Source organism: Anomalospiza imberbis, chromosome 21, assembly GCF_031753505.1.
Source record: "Anomalospiza imberbis isolate Cuckoo-Finch-1a 21T00152 chromosome 21, ASM3175350v1, whole genome shotgun sequence".
Classification (NCBI taxonomy): Eukaryota; Metazoa; Chordata; class Aves; order Passeriformes; family Viduidae; genus Anomalospiza; species Anomalospiza imberbis.
The window spans coordinates 4110305-4129051 of NC_089701.1; the positions used below are offsets into that span (position 1 = coordinate 4110305).

The 18747-nt window shown below is 45.8% G+C and overlaps 1 protein-coding gene across 5 annotated transcripts in view; it reads left to right on the forward strand.

Annotated features, from left to right (window-relative positions):
* The window catches only part of DDX31 (DEAD-box helicase 31), a 43881-nt gene that overhangs the window by 7015 nt on the left and 18119 nt on the right, over positions 1–18747 (forward strand). For all 5 annotated transcript variants that reach the window (XR_011005599.1, XR_011005600.1, XM_068211178.1 and 2 more), the window contains exons 11-17: positions 118–224; positions 944–1179; positions 1523–1699; positions 4137–4196; positions 10038–10088; positions 12013–12152; positions 17507–17588. Coding sequence is in view for 3 of the 5 variants with exons in the window: in XM_068211178.1 (XP_068067279.1) it covers positions 118–224; positions 944–1179; positions 1523–1699; positions 4137–4196; positions 10038–10088; positions 12013–12152; positions 17507–17588 (853 nt within the window). In the remaining 2 variants the exon portion in view is untranslated. The remainder of the gene's footprint in view (positions 1–117; positions 225–943; positions 1180–1522; positions 1700–4136; positions 4197–10037; positions 10089–12012; positions 12153–17506; positions 17589–18747) is intronic.

Here is an 18747-nt window from a genome sequence, read left to right on the forward strand (position 1 = left end):
GACGAAATACCCACTTTTGGCCAGATTGTTGGACAATTGTTCATTGCAAAGATGTCACACAGTATTAAGACTTTCTCCTTCCTACAGCACCTTTAACCATCTCTGCTGTTTCTGTAGGATCCTGGACCTGGGCTTTGAGAAGGATGTGGCTGTGATACTCAATGCTTTAAATGCTGAGAGAGAGACACGTCAGAATGTGCTGCTCTCAGCCACCCTCACCGAAGGTGGGTTATGGACAGATGGGGGCTCTTGTAGCTGAATTATGCACAGGCAAATGCGTAATACTTTGTTGAGTCTTCCTCTATTACAGCCCAGTCTGAAGCCCTTTTGCAGTAGTGGAAATAATTTCCTGGTTTTTTCTGTTAATTTCTTTGGCTTATGGCACTTCCTTCATTACTGGAATTTCTGTCAGCGTATGTACTTCCATGGTCTGCACGTATGTCTCCCAAATTCCATAGCAAAGTCACCACGAACCTGAAAGTTCATCTGTTTGCTTTACAAATGCAGAATTAAGGCAAAAAGCTAATTGCAAGAGAGCTGTTGTATGCTTTGCTCTGTACCACACAAGCAGTCAACTGCTGAGGCAGGAACTGAACCAGGCCTTCTGACTCCTGCACTCTTGACAGAGTGAAGATCTACTGGGATTTTTCCACACACATTTAAAAGTAGGCCTGCCAAATGCTGTCTGTCCATAAAGACATTTATGTACTGTAAAATAGCACGGTTGGCTGAAGTAGTGTCTTGTCAAGGTTCTGGTGGAGTCCACAGCAGCTAAGCCTGGTAAGGCTGAGGTTTGTGAGGGGGTTCTGTCAGTGTCTGGGGGTGGCTCGCTGGGTTCTTGTCCTCCACTCCTTTTCACTGGAATTGTTTTAGTTGGTTTTTTCTGTGAGTGCATCATCCCAGGCCAGACCGGGCCCCACGTGTGTCTCATTCTGTGGTTTAGGAGTGACACGCCTGGCCGATATCAGCTTGAATGACCCCATCAGCATTTCCATAGCAGATGAAATCCAGAAGGTGCCTGAACCAGCATCACAAACAGACAGGGACGCCAGCAGTTCATCGAACTGCATGGAGCAGGAAAACTTTGCAGTTCCAGAGACACTCCAGCAGTATGTCGTGATGGTCCCCAGCAAACTGAGGCTTGTCACGTTAGCAGCTTTTATCCTGCAGAAATGCAAGGTGAGACTCTGTTTGCATTTATATTACTAAGTAGGCCTTTGCCCTTTCCAACTCCTTTATCTGTTCCTCTGTCGAGGATAGCATGGATTAGATCCAGGGCTTTGAAGTGCATCTTGAACCACAAGAGAGCTGAGGTGCTGTTGTGTCTTTCATGCTGGCAGAGAGATCCCTGTGCAGCGTGTACTCATTCTTCTGTTGTGGGCTCTCTGTTTGGTGTCAGACTCTGTAATCCTTTCCCAGATAATTATATCTCCAGAAGTGTAAACCACCTGGATCTTTTCATGATCGGGGAATTGGGAGAGGCCTTGGGAAGTGGTCATGTGCAATTCTCTTGTTCTTGCAGTTTGAAAAGCGCCACAAGATGATCATCTTTTTCTCCAGCTGTGAACAAGTGGAATTCTACCATGAGCTCCTTGTAAAGGTCCTTTCAGGAGGGCCAGAGTCAGAACAACCTGGACGTTCACGCCTCTCCTCTGTGAGCTTACATTTTCTACGTCTGCACGGCAACATGGAACAGGAAGTAAGCACTCTCAAAATGTCAGGATCTGCACTTTTATTCCTTATTCCCTTTGATTTATTATGTGGCTATTTTGGGGAGGAGGGCAGAAGAGAGGACAGAGAGTCATTTCACCTCTAGGGGCCTCAGTCTTCCATCTGCTAATGAGAATAAGGATATTGTCCCATTTCTGAAAAGTACCTTGGTAGCTGTATCTGAAAAACACACCTGAAGAAGCAAATGTGTTATTTCAGCAAGCAGAGCAGCCATTCTCTATTCCCAGTAGGTGCACTAAACTGTTTATGTCTCTGTGCTTTTCTCTCATGCAGTAAAGACAGACTTTTAATGCCAAAGGAAAACCTTATCCAAGCCCCAAAACATTACTACTGTTGTAATAATAAGTTGTCCCCATTAAATGAGGCTGGAGCAGTTTGGCTTTTGTTTTGAAGAGCAGTGTCTTGACAGGCTGCTGTTTTCCCTGGGATGGAATAATAGCATTGTAACAGTGATTACCCCAAAATAGGTTTAGGTTTTAGCCAGATAGACCTGAGTGGAGAGTTTGGGCCTTGCTACAGAGGGCTGAGAGGCCAGAAGGAGAGTGTCAGATGAACTGTCACTGCAGAGTTTCTCTCAATAGCTGAGAGACCTCCCTTGGAAGTTCAGGCCCAGATCCTGCCCTTGGTCTGTGATGGAGAGAGCTGCTGCTCTTCTCTGAGCTGCACAGCAGAGATGGTAAATGAATAAAGCTCTTCTGATGAAGCAAGAGGTGAAGAGCCATTGTTTTTCTCACTCATTCCCATCCTGTGGAGACCAGAAACATGTGCTTTGCTGTCCCTGCAGTCTGGCCTTTCCTCAACCTGCCTGCCTGAGCAAGTGAGCAGGCCTGGTCTGGCCCAACTCTACCCTGACCAGCTGTTAAGCCAACAGAACACCACTAAGTAGCTGGCACCAGGGGAAGGGTTTTGCCTTTTTAGTACCCAGTGTGTAATTAGTGCTTGATGTCTTCAAATTAAGAGCATTAATGGAGCTAAATTGTGGATCCCATATGGTACTGCTGAGCACGGCTGCTGTCATTGTCAACAAGATACAGCGTGCTCTCTTCTTTAATTTTTGTCAGCAGAGGGTTCAGTGTGTCAGGAAGGCCCAAGTTTCCCTTCTTTTCTAGAACAGCACCTCTAGCTGGGAGTCAAGTGTGTAAGGTTTCTTCTTTATCATCAACATAACACTTAGCTCCTAGCCAGAACTCCAGGGAAAGGCTTGAAACATGGAAATAAGGATATTTTGGAAGGTGAGCAGGAAAGGGAGTGTAGGTGCAGAGGTGGTATTGGCAAGTGAAGACCAAGTTCTGCTGAGAACTTTGGTTATTGGTGCTCAGAGATGGCAAATACCCTAGTGATATAATGTGAGTTGTGGAGTCAGTTTTTGTGGCTTTCATCAAGGAAAAACCACACCCCAAAGCTGTTAGTTAAAATAAGTGGAATGTGCTTGGGAAGGTTTGGGGACTGACAAAGCAGGAGCTGAGGAGGTTGTACTGGCTTCCTGCAGTTCCCTTTAATGGCTCAGAGACTGCTGGGGGGTAGTTTGGGACCTGGGTGCTGTGGATGGCCCTGCCTGTGGGCCTGAGCTCGTGTAGGGAGTGGGGGCTGCAGGAGTTGTGGTGGTGCAGAGCAGAGATGGGAACAAGGCTGAGGAGCACCTGCCTCTGACCCTGGTGGAAGGAACAGCCTCAGTCCCAGTGTTACCAGCCCCATTGGTGGCCTTTGCCAGTACAATGGAAAGCTTGGGAGGGTGCCTCCTTTCCCCTTGGGCAGGCATTTCTGGCCATCTCTCCTGCCCTGTCACTTTGAAGCCTTGTCCCACAGCAGTTCACTGTGCAGCTGAGCATCCCTGACACTCCGTAATTCCAGAGTCAGAGCAGTGGCTGTGTGCATGCCCCATTGGGCACATGATGAGGCTGATCTCTTGTGAAGTGATTATATCACTGTGTCAACAAAATGGGTTTATCCTGCCCATTGTGTGACTGGACAGACAGCAGTGAACGTGTCCAGCTTTGCTTGTTTCCACAAAAGCCTGTCTTGCCCATAAAGTGTGCCAGTGCTTCTGTTGGTGCTGCCTAATCCTTTGTGGCTCCCCTCTCCATGTAAAACAGTTCCTGTTTTCTGGCACACACAGGCTCTGCTTCTGTGCAAACCGTGGAGGTGTTGGCTGCTCTGATTTGCCCAAATGCATCCAGGCTTCCCCAGATACCGCCTTCCTACCTGGGATCACACCTGTGTGCCACAGATTTTTCCATTTGCAGGAAGATTCTGACTGGCACTTGTGAGGCCAATTCCTTTGCTTTTGAATCTGTACATGATCTAGTGAGCAAGACACAGTTAAATTGTTACCTTAGCTAATTTGCTTTGTGCTCGATTGTAATGTGTATAAGCAGTCTTTTAATTCTTCCTTTCCAATCTTCTAGGAAAGGACAGAGGTCTTCCAGGAGTTCCTAAAATCCAAGACTGGCATCTTGCTTTGCACTGTGAGTAACTTGGAGTCCCTTTGCAGCTCCACACTAATGGGCCTGTCTGATCCCTAAGGGTAACCAGAGGAATTGGCACTGAGCTCTAATTCCAGCTCACTGTCTGACCTTGAGGAAAGTCATCTCCTTTTTCTGCATCTCACATGTTCAGTAAGGACTGGGGCCTTCTTTGCAAACTATTAACATGATCTTCTGCTGAGTTACCAAATACAGGAAGAACGTATGTCTTATGTTAAAGACCACCAAGTATTTTGTATGGTCTTATGTCTGGAAAAATCTGTTCCTTTGAGGCTGGAAGCTTATCCCCTACATGCAGCCAGTAGAATGCAATCCTGATTTGTAGTGTGCCCTGGAACTGCCAGGAAAATTGGATGGAATGTGGTATTTCCCATCTTAATAACTACCCCAAGGTTAAAAACAACTACCTGCAGAGGTGGAAAGGGGAACCCAACCAGAGAAGGCAAAGCACATGCTCTGCTGCTCTCCTTGCCTTGTGCCCTTCAAGCTCCTTCCAAGGGTGCTGAGGGCAAAATTCTTGTCCTCTACTGAAGTTTTCTGGCACCCTTGGGTTGTGGTGGCACCTTTGCCTCTTGCTCCTGACCTGCCAGGGCCACGGGCTGCTGCAGTGGTGCAGAAGGCTGCACGATTTGCTCTCTAATAGTGGCAGCTGTTGATCTGAAAACGTGTGAATCTTGGCGATTTCTACCCACTGCAAACCTGTAAATTACAGCGATCGGGAGTAATTAGAGCTGAGAAACCCTCTCCAGCTCTGAAATTACTCCTGTTCTTGCTGCATGTTATTCTTAAAGGAAACCAGTTGCAATTTTTTTCAGAGTGTGGGGAGCTGAATTTTCTCCTTTTTCTGCCCACAGTTCAAGCTAGGAGTGCCATGTATCTAGAAGTGTTTGGTTTGACATTGCCAAATTATATATTATGTCACCTGTAAAATTCTACTTGTTACCCTCTGGTCCTGCTTTGTGTGTACAACCTTTCAGTGATTTGATCAAGGTCAAAATGCATCTTTTCAGTGCATAAGTGGAACTGTTACTTGATTTCCTTCTATACAGAGTAATACTTGAGTGTCAGAACTAGGGAGGAGAGTAGAGGTTAAATCATTCAGTGGTGTAGGTTGTTTTGAAGATAAAAAGTGTTTGGTAAATTCTGAAAAATAAATAACTAAACTTTGTTATCCTTGATGAACATGCTGCCTAGAACTGAGAAATGTCAGGTACATATCTTGTTTTTGAAATTCCAATTTAATGGGTTTGGAAAGAAGGTAAATGCTCAATTTTAGATGAAGAGAAAGCAAAACTGTTGCAATCACTAGGCTAGCAATTCCTGGGTGAGAAAGTTTGAAGGGAAAATGCAGCCTGTGACAGGAAAATTCTGTCAGGAAATGTGCAGCTATTGACAAGGTAGGAAGAAGAATTTGGATAAAGAAATCTCAGTGGATGGGATTCCCCTCTTGAGACACCGGAGATGTGGTTTGATTTCCTGCCGTGCCACAGGCTCTGTACAGGTGGAACTGGGGTGACAAGGCAAGTAGCCCCATGTCAGTTGAGCAGCAGTAGTTGTGGGTTTGCTCCTGACCTGTCACAAATGGGAAGTAATGGTCATAAATGGGAGATAATTTGGAGTAACCTGGATTGCCATGACGAGGGTGGTGTAAGGTAACACATTTATTGTAACCCTCCTCCTCTTCAATCTAAGCCACTTTGGATTTCCTGCAAGGCAGGGATGCAGCTCCTGCCGGTGACGGTGACTGTGGCTCAGCTGGCACACGGTCAGCACGTTAAGCACAGCGAGTTGCGTGTCTTGAGCCTAAAATCTCCCTGTGCTTCAACTCCCCATCTGTAAAATGAGGAAAGTAGCACAGTTCCATCTTACAGAGATGTTGGGAGGACAAATGCATTGAAAGCAGGAGGTGGCCTGTTACCACAGTAATGGGGACCATATGGACACCTTAATATAGAGATACACTTTGCACCAGTCCCACATTACAGGTGCCTCCCCAACGCAGATGTCCAAAGGGCAGCCAGGCTCTGTGACCACCTCCTGCCTCTAAGGGAATTGCTTTTTCTGACACTCTTCTCCATATCAGCAAAAAAAAATATATTCTGCAGAAAGGTGGTTCTGTTCTTTTCACTCGAAAATCATGTTTATACCCACAAAATTTTGAAACCTGGCTCACAAAAGAGCAACACAAATAATGTTACCGTCCTTCCCTTGTCCCTTATGCCATGTTCTCCACCCATCTTTCCGCTCTAGTAAGCAATGGGACCTGCTGTTCCTTTTATTAATTTGCTCTATGTCATATGTATATTAATATAGCCCATAAAATATTTTTGCCAGACAATATAAGCTGGCAGACAAGAAAATAAAGAAGGGCCGTGTATCTCAGAGGGTCTCATCCAGATTTATTTCTCTCTCCTTCACTGAAAGTTCTTTGCGGCTTCCTTTGGGACGTGCCTTTTAAACAAGTTCATCTCTTCCAGGGAGGGAGGAAAGATCATTTGGAGATTGTTTGCTGTTTACTCAGTCACGCTAACTCATCTTGCCAGTTTTCTGGCGGCCCCAGCCAAGAGCTTTCGCCTCTGACAGCTTCTGTGCTCTCCCCTTCCTCCTCTGATTACGCAGCCCAATCTGTCACCCTGCCGACGGGGGTCTCTACCCTGCTGATGGCTTTCCACACTCGGCAGTAATGACTTTTGGCAGGCCGGGAAGGCGCGAGAGCTTCTTCCCCAGCTTGGAGAGCCGTTAGGCCCTCTCTGCCTGTTAGCTAAAGCACTTTGTGAGGTTCTTTGGTAAATAAATGAGTCATTTTAATCCAACTGACAGCCTGGCACCTGAGCAAGCTGCCTTCCATCTGTACTTCTAGGCCTCATGTAGGCAGCCAATTGTCAAGCTCAGGGCCTTCAAGACCTCACCATGGAGTGTCTTTCAAAAGCAACTTTAGCAATTTCCTTTGCCCTAATTAGATTGTGTGAGAGGGACTGAGCGAACCAAGGCCCTTGCAAAACTTTTGTGGCCCTGTTGGTTCTGATCTTCTGCAGTGAAAGGACTTGCTTTTGGTGTGGCCTTTTTGCCCTCCGTTCCCTGGCACCCCACCCCTGTACCCCACGACCACAAGCACAGGCTGGTAACATGAACTGTTCAAAGCAGAAATTTCAGCCTTTCTAGCATCTCTCAGGTGGATTGCTCCTTGATCCTGTGCCCTTGTGTGCTTTACATTTGGGATTAGGGCAGGAATGTGGGTAAGGCTTCAGGTTATCGTTTAAAATGGCACTGGTGTAGGTTTGTTTTTGTTTTTTTGCTCCCATGAGATGGTCACTGAAGAATTGTCCCTTCCATTGCCTATGGAAAGGAGGCAGCAGTGACCTGCCGAGGTGTCATATCCTTGATTTCCCTGTAATTAAGGAATGGTGGTGTGAGGTCACACATGGAAGGGGCAGTGCTGTCTGAGGCGGTGGAAAAGAGGAGAGAGTGGTACACTGGAAATCTCTTGGGCTTCTTGAAAGCACTGGCAGCAGGTTAGTGCTTCTGTGTGTAGAATAAATGTAAAACTGGATTGTTGTTATTTGAGCTGTGTTCTCTCTCCTGGAAAGGTGACCCACAAATATTTTTCTAAAATTCTGAGAAGTTGAAACTCATGGGCTCTGCCAGCAGAGGAAAGCAAATAACTCAAACTTTTTACCCTAGTCCTACCTTGCTGCTCTCTACCAGGGTTTTTGAGGAAAAGGAGCTTGAGGAGACACAGGTGGACTGATACTGAGGAATCTTTGAGAGTTTGCAAAACACTCCAATTACCAGTAAATCCCAAGAGACTGGTGAAAGAGAGCCAAGGGAAACCCCAGGAGAGTAGCTGCTGCTGTGTGTCAGTAACAACTGTGAAAGCGATCGTGAATGCAAGGCTGGTGATGGGAGAAAGCCTTCTCCTAAAATGTTCTCCCTGGCTGATTATGAGGCTTTTAGTGAACCTTGTCAACTTGGGCAAATGCACATGAAAATGCTGACTGTGGCAGTGATTTTCCAAGCTGAGATGTTGAGAAAATTATCTTGGAAGAGTAGGGAAGGAATCTGGGTGGATGAGACGGATGGCTCCTGCCCGTGCTGTCCACTCCTTCTCGTGTTAGAGGTGCTCCAGACCACAGGGGTGTCTTGGTTGTTGGTTTATTTTAGGGAAACTGCCCTGTCCCAAGGTCAGAGCCCTCTCCTCAGACAACCTTTCCTCGGCTCCTGGGTGTGAGGAAGAGCACAGTAAGGGAAAAGACCAAAGCCTTGTCAGCATGGAAGAACAGAGCCAGCCAGCTCGGAATCAGCCGTCAGCGCTCCTGTCTGATCGCGCTGTAGAGTTTATAGTCTTGTTATCCCGGTAACTGCTGTACACGCTTCCCGACTTCCCTTGATTTATTTTCTCCAACCTCCTTTAAATGGCTTTTTGTACATCTGTTCATTCTGACTCTGGGAACGAGTCACTCCTTAATGAGCGTGTTGGAGCGCGAGTGTGCATTATTTCGGAGTGGGCGCTGTGGAAAGTGTCTCCTCTTTTACTGCAGTTGGAGCCACAAAACAGCCTGGTTAGTGCTTATGGGAAGGCCTTTGCTGCCAAAACATCAGCTTTTAACGTGTGTGGGAGTTGCATGAAAACACTTCAGTGGGTGGCTGACACATTTTTAGTACATTAAGCTCCTGCTTACGTCCTTAATATATTCTATTTTGCAACTAGCTAAAAGATACATGTGTTGCAAAACATTTCCTAACAGAGTTAAATCTGCACACCTGCTCTGCTATTGCATCTGGTGAATGTAAAATCCAAGGAGTATGTGAGGACATTACTAATGAACAGAAAATCAAGAAGGGAGATTGAAATGTGTTTGCACTCTCTGTTTTGGATAGCATTTAAACTCTCTTTTTTCTCAGAAGGGGTATGTTTTTGGAGATACCTGGCTATGGATAACTAAAGGGTCTCATTCAAGTCCTTCTCCAAGCTGATGGGTTTTCTCACCAGCTGGCACATCAGATAACACCTTGACAGGAGCTCCAGACTCTTTTCTTCGTAGCTGCATTTTGTTTCTCCAAATCAAAGCCAGATTGGTGCAAATCTAAGGCATAGCTAAAGTCCTCGAGCTGTGCTCCAGCTTCCTGCAGATTCTGCTAAATTGTTTATTTGCCTTTTATTTGTGGGCCAGATGACCTGCAAGTCATCTGCTCCTCAACTTCAGACCATCACCTAGGAAACACCTAATTATTTGTAGGTAGAGATCAGTGTATCTTTGGACATTCCACCCAAGGCCAGGGATTCCTGACTATTGGTCTTTATTTTTTTTTACCTTTTCATGATAAGCAGCCTGATTTTAGTATTTAGATTTGCTGTGGATAAAGCTGTGCTCAGAACTAGTGCTGCCTTTTAGAGGTTTAATACTGCCTCTCTGTGTTTGGGTAGTAGGTGCTCATGAGCAGATCTCTTTTCATCAGTGAAACAAACTGAAGAGCCAACGGTAACACTACCATTTATACAGTGAATTCTCTCAGATATAATGCAAAGGGGCTGTAGCAAAATGCTGTAATTCAACACCACCATCCTGAAATAGGTGTTTGTGTCCTCCAGGCTTTGGGCCATAGTAGTGGATCATTTTTGATTGCATTAATCTGCCAACAATCCTTACATTTTAAACCCTCAATGTTATTTCTGACCTTCAGTCCATCTCTCCCCAAATCAGACACATAAAATTCCTACTGACATAGCCAGTTGCTTTCAGACATAGTTGCCATCCCAGAAGACTCCTCACTCTGCTGATATCGCCAAGGAATTTTTACTAAAGTGATTTCCTTATTTTAAAGGATGTAGCAGCACGGGGGCTGGACCTGCCTCAGGTGACCTGGATTGTACAGGTGGGTTTGCTCTGTGTGTTAAGTGCAGCCTTACTCAGATGAAATCCCTGCCCAGTCCAGAACCTTCTTGGTGCTGATGCCTGCAGGTGTGGGAGACCGACAAGTTCCTGCCTGCAGGACTGGGACTCTGGGTTTTGCCAGGATAAAGCACGTTACGATAGCCTTGGTCTGTTTTTCTCTTTAATAACTCTGATGTTACCAGAGTTTCTCCTAGCTGGAGATGGAGCACCCTCCATTTCCCCACCCAGGAAGCCAAATTCTGGGAAATCCTGGCCATCTCTTGCAGTTCTGTTCCAGTTTTCCTGAGCTTGCTGTGGAGGCAGTTCCATGAGGGGTTTAAGTTTATTCCTAATGTTAAACATTGAGTAGCCCAGTCGTGTCAGTGCAGTGACCTGAGTGTTTTGAGTGAGGCTTGGCTGGGTTGGGGCTGAGTAGCTGCAGGCATCCAGCTTCCAGTAGGTTCAGATTTTCCCTGAAGAAAACAATCCCAACAAAACCCCACACTGCTGCATTGCTGTTGACAGAAATACAGTCCTAGGGAAAAAAAATAGAAACAAAGGAAGATGAATTGAACCTTAAAAATAGCAGCCTGTCGTTTCAAAGAGGAGGCTGAGAGCATGAGACAGATTTCATTTCTATAAAAGATTTATAATTAAAAAAAGGTTAGTTGAATAGTGGAAAAACTGATCCAGAGATTCACATGTATCAAGTGACACCTGGGTAAAAGGAACAGGGCACAGAGCCTCAACAAAGCTTTTTAATTTCTACCTCATCCCTTCAGGTAACAAATTTGATTTGATTTTTGTGTTTTTTAAAAAAAGAATAATACTGTAGCAGCCAGCTAGTCGATGAAGGCTGTGGAAGTGAAGTCTTTAATTCCCAGATCTGTATATTAATATAATTTAACCAAAGATATAGTTGCCAGTGTTAGAACGCAGTGCAAATTACCTAAAGCCCTGGGAGACTTCTGTGTGTCCAGAAGGCGAAATCTCAGCTGTCCTGAGAGCTGTGTCCAAGAGCAAGGACCTGCAGGGAGCAATTAGATTGCTCACAGCATCTTACTCACACCTCTAGCCAGTAGAAACTTTGCCAGAGGGCACAGGTATAAACACTAGAGTGGGCTTTGGTTGTTGGGTTTTTTCCAGTTAAACTGCTGAGGGCTCATTTCTGAGCAGTATCTCTGTGCTTGTTCATTTTTTCCAGGAAAGAGAAGAAGGGGGGGGAAAGAATAGGGGGAGGTTAAAGGGAGGGAAATGTGTCACCCTTTATCAGATCTCGCAAATGGCTGGGCAGTTTTGATTCCCAGTGAGGTAAATGAGAGGCAGTGCTTAATTTGGGGGTCTTTGAGGAACATTTTCATGGTGCCTGGTAGTTGGACAGGGGAAGACAGTTGCTACCTGTACCATAGACTGCTGAAAGCACTCCCTCCTCTCTTTTAGATTTATTCTGCCCTGTAACCAGCTATGATTTGCTTTAATCCAAACAAAGCAATTTAGCCCGACTCCAAATTGGCATCAGTTTTTTTATTTTGTGCTTTTTCTCCCAAATGCAGAGCAGGCAGCTCCCTGCTCCATGTGGGCAGTCCTGGGCGCTCTTTGGTGTGAGATTTGATTAGATTTGATTTCTTTTTTAGGGGAAGCGAACAGGTTTCTGTATAAAAATAAAATGTAAAAGGCACAGAGAGACACTGAGATGGGGAAAACTGTCCTATTATCTGAAAGTTGGCCAACATGTCACATCCACATGTCAAAAAACCACCGCAGCAGAGGGGCTGAGTGATGGTTCCGGGGATGAGGCGTGTTAAAAACAGCCCAATTCCTGGGGCGGTGCAGCGTGTGGGGTGTGCCTTTTGTTGCAGGTGAGCGGGCTGGGTGTGTGGTTTATAATTAACATCCTGTTAATTGCTCTTTTCCCCTTCCTGAAGTACAACGCTCCGGCTTCACCTGCGGAATACATCCACCGGATCGGGAGGACGGCGCGCATCGGCTGCCGCGGGAGCAGCCTGCTCGTGCTGGCGCCTTCGGAGGCAGAATATGTCAGCTTGCTGGCTTCTCACAAGATTAAGTGAGTCAGAAACGCCAACAAAAGTTTCAGCTCATCCTTGCTAATTAACCTTCCGTGGCACTTTCAGCGGGACTGTGTCTCGTGCAGGTTTTAATAAGAATTTATTAATTCTCGTGATCCAGGCCTGGCCCCAGACTAGCAAAAGGAGAAGAGGGAAGTGTGTGAAAATCATCAGCCTGACAGGTTGTGCATGAGTGAGTGTGTGTGGTGAGGGGCAGGGATAGTCGGAGATCCTTTGCTCTCCATTGTTTTGTCTCTGGCCCTGGGTTCAAATCGTGACTATGTGGAGATCACAAGTCAAACGAGCCTGTCAGGTGGTCCCTGGCCCTCTGCCTGCATGGCACCATATTGTCAGAGACTGTGCTGGCCCTTTGGGAGAGCTCTGGGGGAGAAATTCCTGGGGAGCTGTGGGTCATATCTGCAGTTAGTTGACCAAGATGTGTTGTTTAAGTGGCTTGTGACAGGAACAGGAGAGGCTTTGGCAAGTGGTGGGAGCCCAGTGTGGTCCTGGAAGGCAAAAAGGGAGGGTGGACTCTGCAGACCCAAAGTGGGGTGTGCTTCCAAGCCTACCTGGCTCTGTCTTGGACTTGGGAGTAGCAGCACGGAGAGCAAGCCAGGCTCAGTAAGAGCCAGCCCAGTGTGCAGTCAGGTACCTGATGGCTGACACATGACGAGATTTTAGTCCAGCTCTGCTTGCACAATGGTCTTTTTGTAGAGAAAACCCACAGCTGGCTGCTCAGCTTCGCTAGGCAGGCTCTCCAGCCTCCTCAGCAGCCAGCTGGGTGTTTGTGCCTCCCCTTGCTCCCTGTTTTGCTGTCTCTCAGCGTTTGAGAACGTCAGCAGAGTCCCTTCAGTGTTGTAGCAGTGCTGATGGAGCCCTGTAAACTCATGCACAAATTAGTTCCCTTTTATTTCTTGTGTTTCTGTCGGGTGGAGCTGCTTGGAATCGAATTTGGTTTTGCATCCTTGAAACAAACAAATGTTGGCAGTAAATACAGGCTTATTCTAGGCTGTGAGCCATTTAGTGGTCTAACAAAGAGCCATCCATCATCCCAGGTAACTATCTATTAAGCAGACACCAGCAAGACATAGAAGGCTAAGCTGACAGGGGTTTTTTTTCATGTAACAAACAGCACTGACATTTAAAGGTGAAATCCCACATAATTGTGAATTTTTAACTCCAAGTAGAAAGTTCTATTTTTCTATTCTATAATATTTTGGTAGTCTTAGAGGAAGGAGAGGGAAATTTCCTTCCTTTTTATTTTAAATGTTAATGATTTTATCCAATGTTGTTGTTTTTTGACAAGTTTAGGGAAGTGTCACTCAGGCTGGTAATTACATCTGCTAAGGAGACCTGTTGTTGAGCTGGCCGTGGTCTTCAGGAATCCTGAAGACTCTGAATAAGCAGGGGGAGGTTTATGTGAATTTTATTTTTCCTTCGCTTTTCAGGGCCAGACAACTCTGGGGGTTGCCTTTTCTTGTTTTGGTTGTTTGTTTTATGTCCTGCAGATGAAGGACTTGCCAGAAAGGAGTGTAATTTGCCTTCTTGACCCCCATCCTCAGAGGGAAGGCAGCGAGTACCCGACGGGCACGGGGCGATCCGGCCTCTCTGCTCTTCCCACAAGGATGAGGAGGAGAAGGGGCACTGGGGTAGAGCAGGGAGCTGATGAATTACTGAGAAGATGCAGGAAGGCAGCTTGAAGCTCAAGGCAGCAAGTGCCATCAGCACAAATTGCCATTACCCTTCATAAACAGAGCATTATGGTGATAATCCTGACAATTTAATTCAGTGTGAGGGCGAAAGACAGCGTGTGTTGGACTGTCACCGAGCCTTTTAAGCACTGCTCACTTCTGTTCCTTTACCCCTTTGACTTGGTCTGCACAAGTTACTGGAGTTTGCTTTTTTTTTCCCCCATTCTTAGCTTAATTTTTAAATCTCTCAGGTTTTTGTCGAGAATGAGTGTGTGTTGTGAATCTTTTTTTTTTAAATTTGTTGGGTTTTTTTTCCTTTTTTAAATGAAGTTCCCGCTGGGTTTATTGAAATGTAAATACTTCATAAAATATGTATTTTGAAGAAGACAAAGCATGCGATGTGTCCCCGCAGCCTTCAGCTGGTGTAAATGAGCAGTGCTCTGCTGGTTTACTGGGATGAGGATCTGACCCAGAGTTTTTTCCTAAACCCCTCCACCCACCCCAGCATGCATGGGAGCAAGTCCAGGAATGTTGAGAGTCGGAAGTAATGAGAGCAGACGTGGCTTTGTTCCTGGATGAAAATCCACTTCGGAATTAGAGATGACTGCCTTTGAAATTGGAAATCGCTTGCAATTAATTTTCACCGGTACCTGAAGCCTCTCCTTGGCTTCCAGTGTGGAAGAGCAGCGTTAGCCTTTGCCAAAACGATCTCACTTTGGCTCTGCTGAGATCAGTAATTCCTGTTGGGGCTCAGCAAAGCTGCCTCCTCTCTCTGCAACTTTCAGTTTGGGCTTTCTGTGGCTGGAAGTTGTGGCTGCTCTGCCCAGCTGTAAATGTGTATGTGTGAATGTGCAGGCACGTGCACACTCATGTTTTCTCTCCATTCCCTCTTTTATTAAAAAAAAAAAAAAAAGTATAAACTCCAAAATGTTCTGTCTCAGCTCCAAGCAAAACTAACAGATTTCCCTTCAAAGGGAGGAGGCAACAAGCAGAAGAAATGCGAGGGTTTTGGGTTTTTTTTTCCTTTCTGTCTCTTCCAGCCCTTTCAGCTGCAATCTCGCAGCGCCTGCCTCGACAGCTATCAGATAATTTCTTTATCTGCTAACGGCGGCCTGACTAATTTATAAAGGAGGAGGCATCACCGTGAAGGCACGAGTCGTTTCCCTGCCTGCTCCAGTCGTTTCCCTTCCCTGCTCCGGGGTTGTGCTGTTCCCCCTCCCGGCTCCCTCGCCTGCTCCCCGCTGTGAACCCGGTTCAGGGATCTCTTGCTGGCGACACGCCAGGCGAGGGGAGGACCCGAGAGGGGGTGACAACTCTGACAAATCAATGTCAAAGGTTTGACATTTTCATTCATAGCCGTGTCAAAGCAACCTTTGCAGGGGGAAGGGGGAGGTCTGCTTTCCTCTTGCTTAAGTGGTTACCATTTATGTTTTAATTTGCTGTTATACTTTTCAAAACCAGACAGAGAAACCCTCGGTTGTCATTTTATGCTCCATTTCCCTTTCTCCCCCATCGCTGCCCCGCCTGTCTCTGCATCCTCTGTGAAGGAATCTGTGTGTGGGGTGGCCCAGCTGCACATGGGGCTGCTCTCCCTTGTAGGGTGTCCTGTGGCCACTCTGGCCCATCCCTTCCAGGCCATTTGGCTGTTCCTCTGCACCTTCTCCTTTCCTTATGCTGTGATGCTGAGTTGGCTGAGGTTGAAAAGGCAGGTTGCAAAAGTAAAGGTGTTTGTTGCTTTAGCTGGGAAGGATGGAGAGCAGGTGAGGATCACAGTATCCTCTCAAACACTGTGGCAGAAATTCATCCATTCCTACTAGCCAGATGGTAGAGAGCTTGAAGTGAAAAGAAGATATCCTTGTTATAATTTCTTTATGGACTTTACAAATTGAAGAATACCAGCAATGCTTCCTTTCAGAAACTACAGGCAGCTTTCTGACCATCTGAGATTCAGGAATCTGAGAACTGTTGGACCCCAAAGATTTCTCTCTTCCTGAGATTGGTTTAATCCCAGGTGAACTCCTTGGCTTCTTTTCTAGACGTGACCTTTGCCCATTACTGAAAATTTGGGCCCACAGACATCAGCTTTTATGATCTGAGTAATTCCCTTGGAAATGGGACCCAGTTTGGATGCAGCTGTAATATTAATGGCCTGAAGCTGCACAGCTGTTCCTGTGCTGTCACCTGTGGGATGTGTGGGCCCCTTAAGACAGTGTTAAAGAGGACAAAGAATTTCTAGTGTCCTGTAAATGCACCTTTAAGCAGGACTGCTCACTTGGAAATGAAGCAGGTTTCTAAGCATTTCCATATCTGGGCCATAGCAGGACCCAGCAGTGTCTTGCAAGCAGGACTGGAGAATAAATCATCTGGTTGAGCCTACAGGAGCAATGTGAGTCGACAGAATGAAAATAAATGCCCAGTGTGAAGCCTGGGTAGGACAGCTGACTGAGTCTCCTGTATTTGAAAAAAAAATGCTGTGGAGTCCCTAATGGGCTGGGCTTTGGCTTTGCACTTCAGATGAGAGGGGAGGTGAGTTCTCAGAGCAGGAAAGGAAATCAAACTGTGTGTCTGGTGTCAGAGGTGGCTTTTGAGGCTATAAATGAATTGGAGAGTGAGTTTGTCCGTTTTGAGCTTTGACCTGAGCGAGGTAGCAAGGAGCTGGAATCAAATAGGATCCTGTGGGAAAGAAAGAAATGTGACCAGAGGGAAGGAAGCTGCAGGGGACTTGGCTGATGGGAAAAGTTCCTCGGGGTTTTGTTGTTGCCCTCTGAGCTTGAGTCACTGTGAGAGGAAGCAGCTGTGTCTTTGCACACCTTTAGTTTCAGCCCTTTGGTTTTGTAAGCGTGGTCATTAACATGGGTGGAAACAAGTGTGTGTAAACAAGAAAGTAGCATCCTTTGAGTGAGGATTGAGCACTGTGTCTCATTCCAGAGACTCTGGGAACTAAACTGGAGGAGACAAGATGTGCCAGGAGTAGCAAACAAAGTGGAGCAGGTGTTTCCAGCCTGTGGGTGCCTCAGTCTCTTTTCTCACAGTTACACAACCAACCTTCTGCTCCTGCCCATGGCCTTGAGTGAAAAAACAAATGTTGGACATCCCCTGGGTTCAAGGTGGAGGTTGCAGATCTTATTCTTTATAGTTACAAAACAAATTTACAAGAAGCATTAATGTTATGAGCTGCTTCAGCTCTCTTGAGCTTCTTTTGGTGAAAAGAATAACCAGGTGCTTCCCAGTTGTCCTGATGCTTCTCAGTGCAAGGAAAGAAAAATTATGAAAATAATGGGAGCATAATCCAATTTATTTCTTTAATCAGTTCCTCTTGGTTGAGAGCCAAGGAGACTTTAGGTGAATGGAAAGTCCACCCTCAGTTATTTTGATGCTCTGCTAGAATTGGAGTGTGTATGTTGTTGACTTAAAACAGTGACAAAATTGTGGGTGAAACTGTGTCTCCATGCCACTGAAAGCAGGGGTTTGGATTTTACGGTAGTTCCACTTCCAGGGGTGATGAGGGAGTGTCTGGGCTAAAACCTTGTGTATTTCAGGAATAAATTCTCAAGTTGAACTGTGAATCCCAATTGTTTTGCTCTCCATTACCAGTCTGTGGCTCATTCCACGCCGTGTTTCAAAGCAGGAGAAACAGTAATTTTTTGTCTTTGTTGCTTCAGTGTTTCAGAGCTGAAGATGGAGAAGGTGTTAGCCAGCCTGATGAAGGATGATCGCTTCAAGTTGCACAGACCAGGAGGGAAGGTGAGTTATTCTGCTGCTTTGGAATTGCTCCAGTTTTCGCTTGCCAGTTCAACATCACAAGTGCTCCTGCCTCAGTGTCTGTCTTTACATCCATGATGTCAGACAGTGTAAATAATTATAGAACTACCTTATATCACATTTTTCAGTCTTTTGTTGTCCCCAGAAAGCAGTTGCTTGCTAACTCCTCAGCAAATATCTTTGTAACAGGCAGGGAAAGTTTCTGGATGCAAAAGCTCTGTGTTTCTTCCCTCACAATGTTCCTGTTTTTCCTGTGTTTCTGCACTGAGATACTGTTGGACATGGCAAATGGCTCTAAACTTCTCTGAAGAAACTAAGAAAATGCATTTGGTGATGTGTTACATCAGGATTTTTATAATCTATATTTACTTGGAGCCTAAAACAAAGCTCCCTGGGTTGTCATGCACCTTTTTATTGACCTGGGCAAGCTTTGGGTGTGCCTTCAAGTTGCTAATTCACAGAATTCACTCATTTGCAGTTGATGTCTCGGGCATTGCTGCGCTCTGGCAAATTAAATCCTGCAAGAACCTGCATTTTGAATGGAAGTCAAGAATGTGTCAAGCATGATGCAGCACACACTCTTTTTCCCCTCTTGTTGCTGTTTTGCCTGCCCATGCTTTTGTTACCCCGTGTCTGAGGCGCCTCGTTCCCGGCGCTGGCTGGTGGGAGCACCACGAAAGATGTTCAGTGCTCCTGCACCTCACACACAGCCAGATCTGAGCTCAGCTGAGATGCAGCTCTGTTTAAAGCTCTCTCCCACCACTGCTTTTGGCTGAAATCAGCCTGTAATGCCTGTGTTTTAAATGGCTGGATCATGCCTAGGATATCGCCTCGTAACAAAGTTCAGCTGTGCTTTGTTAGTGCAGAAATTGTTTTAAATAGTTCCATGTAGAAATACTTTCCCTAAGTCCCAAATGTGCTTACAGGGAGAGTGACTTCAGATTTCCTTTGAAGACTTTTTCAACAATTCCATTTATGCAGAAATTGTACTTTAAATTTGTTACTGACAGGGGACAGAATATTCGCTGTTCCAGATGTGGGAGCAAATGTTACTTCATAGGAAGTGGGCAAAAAAGAGAACATGTTTTGTTCCAGAAAATTTCAATTTAAGTTTTGAAAAGCAGCAGGAGAAAATCCCTTT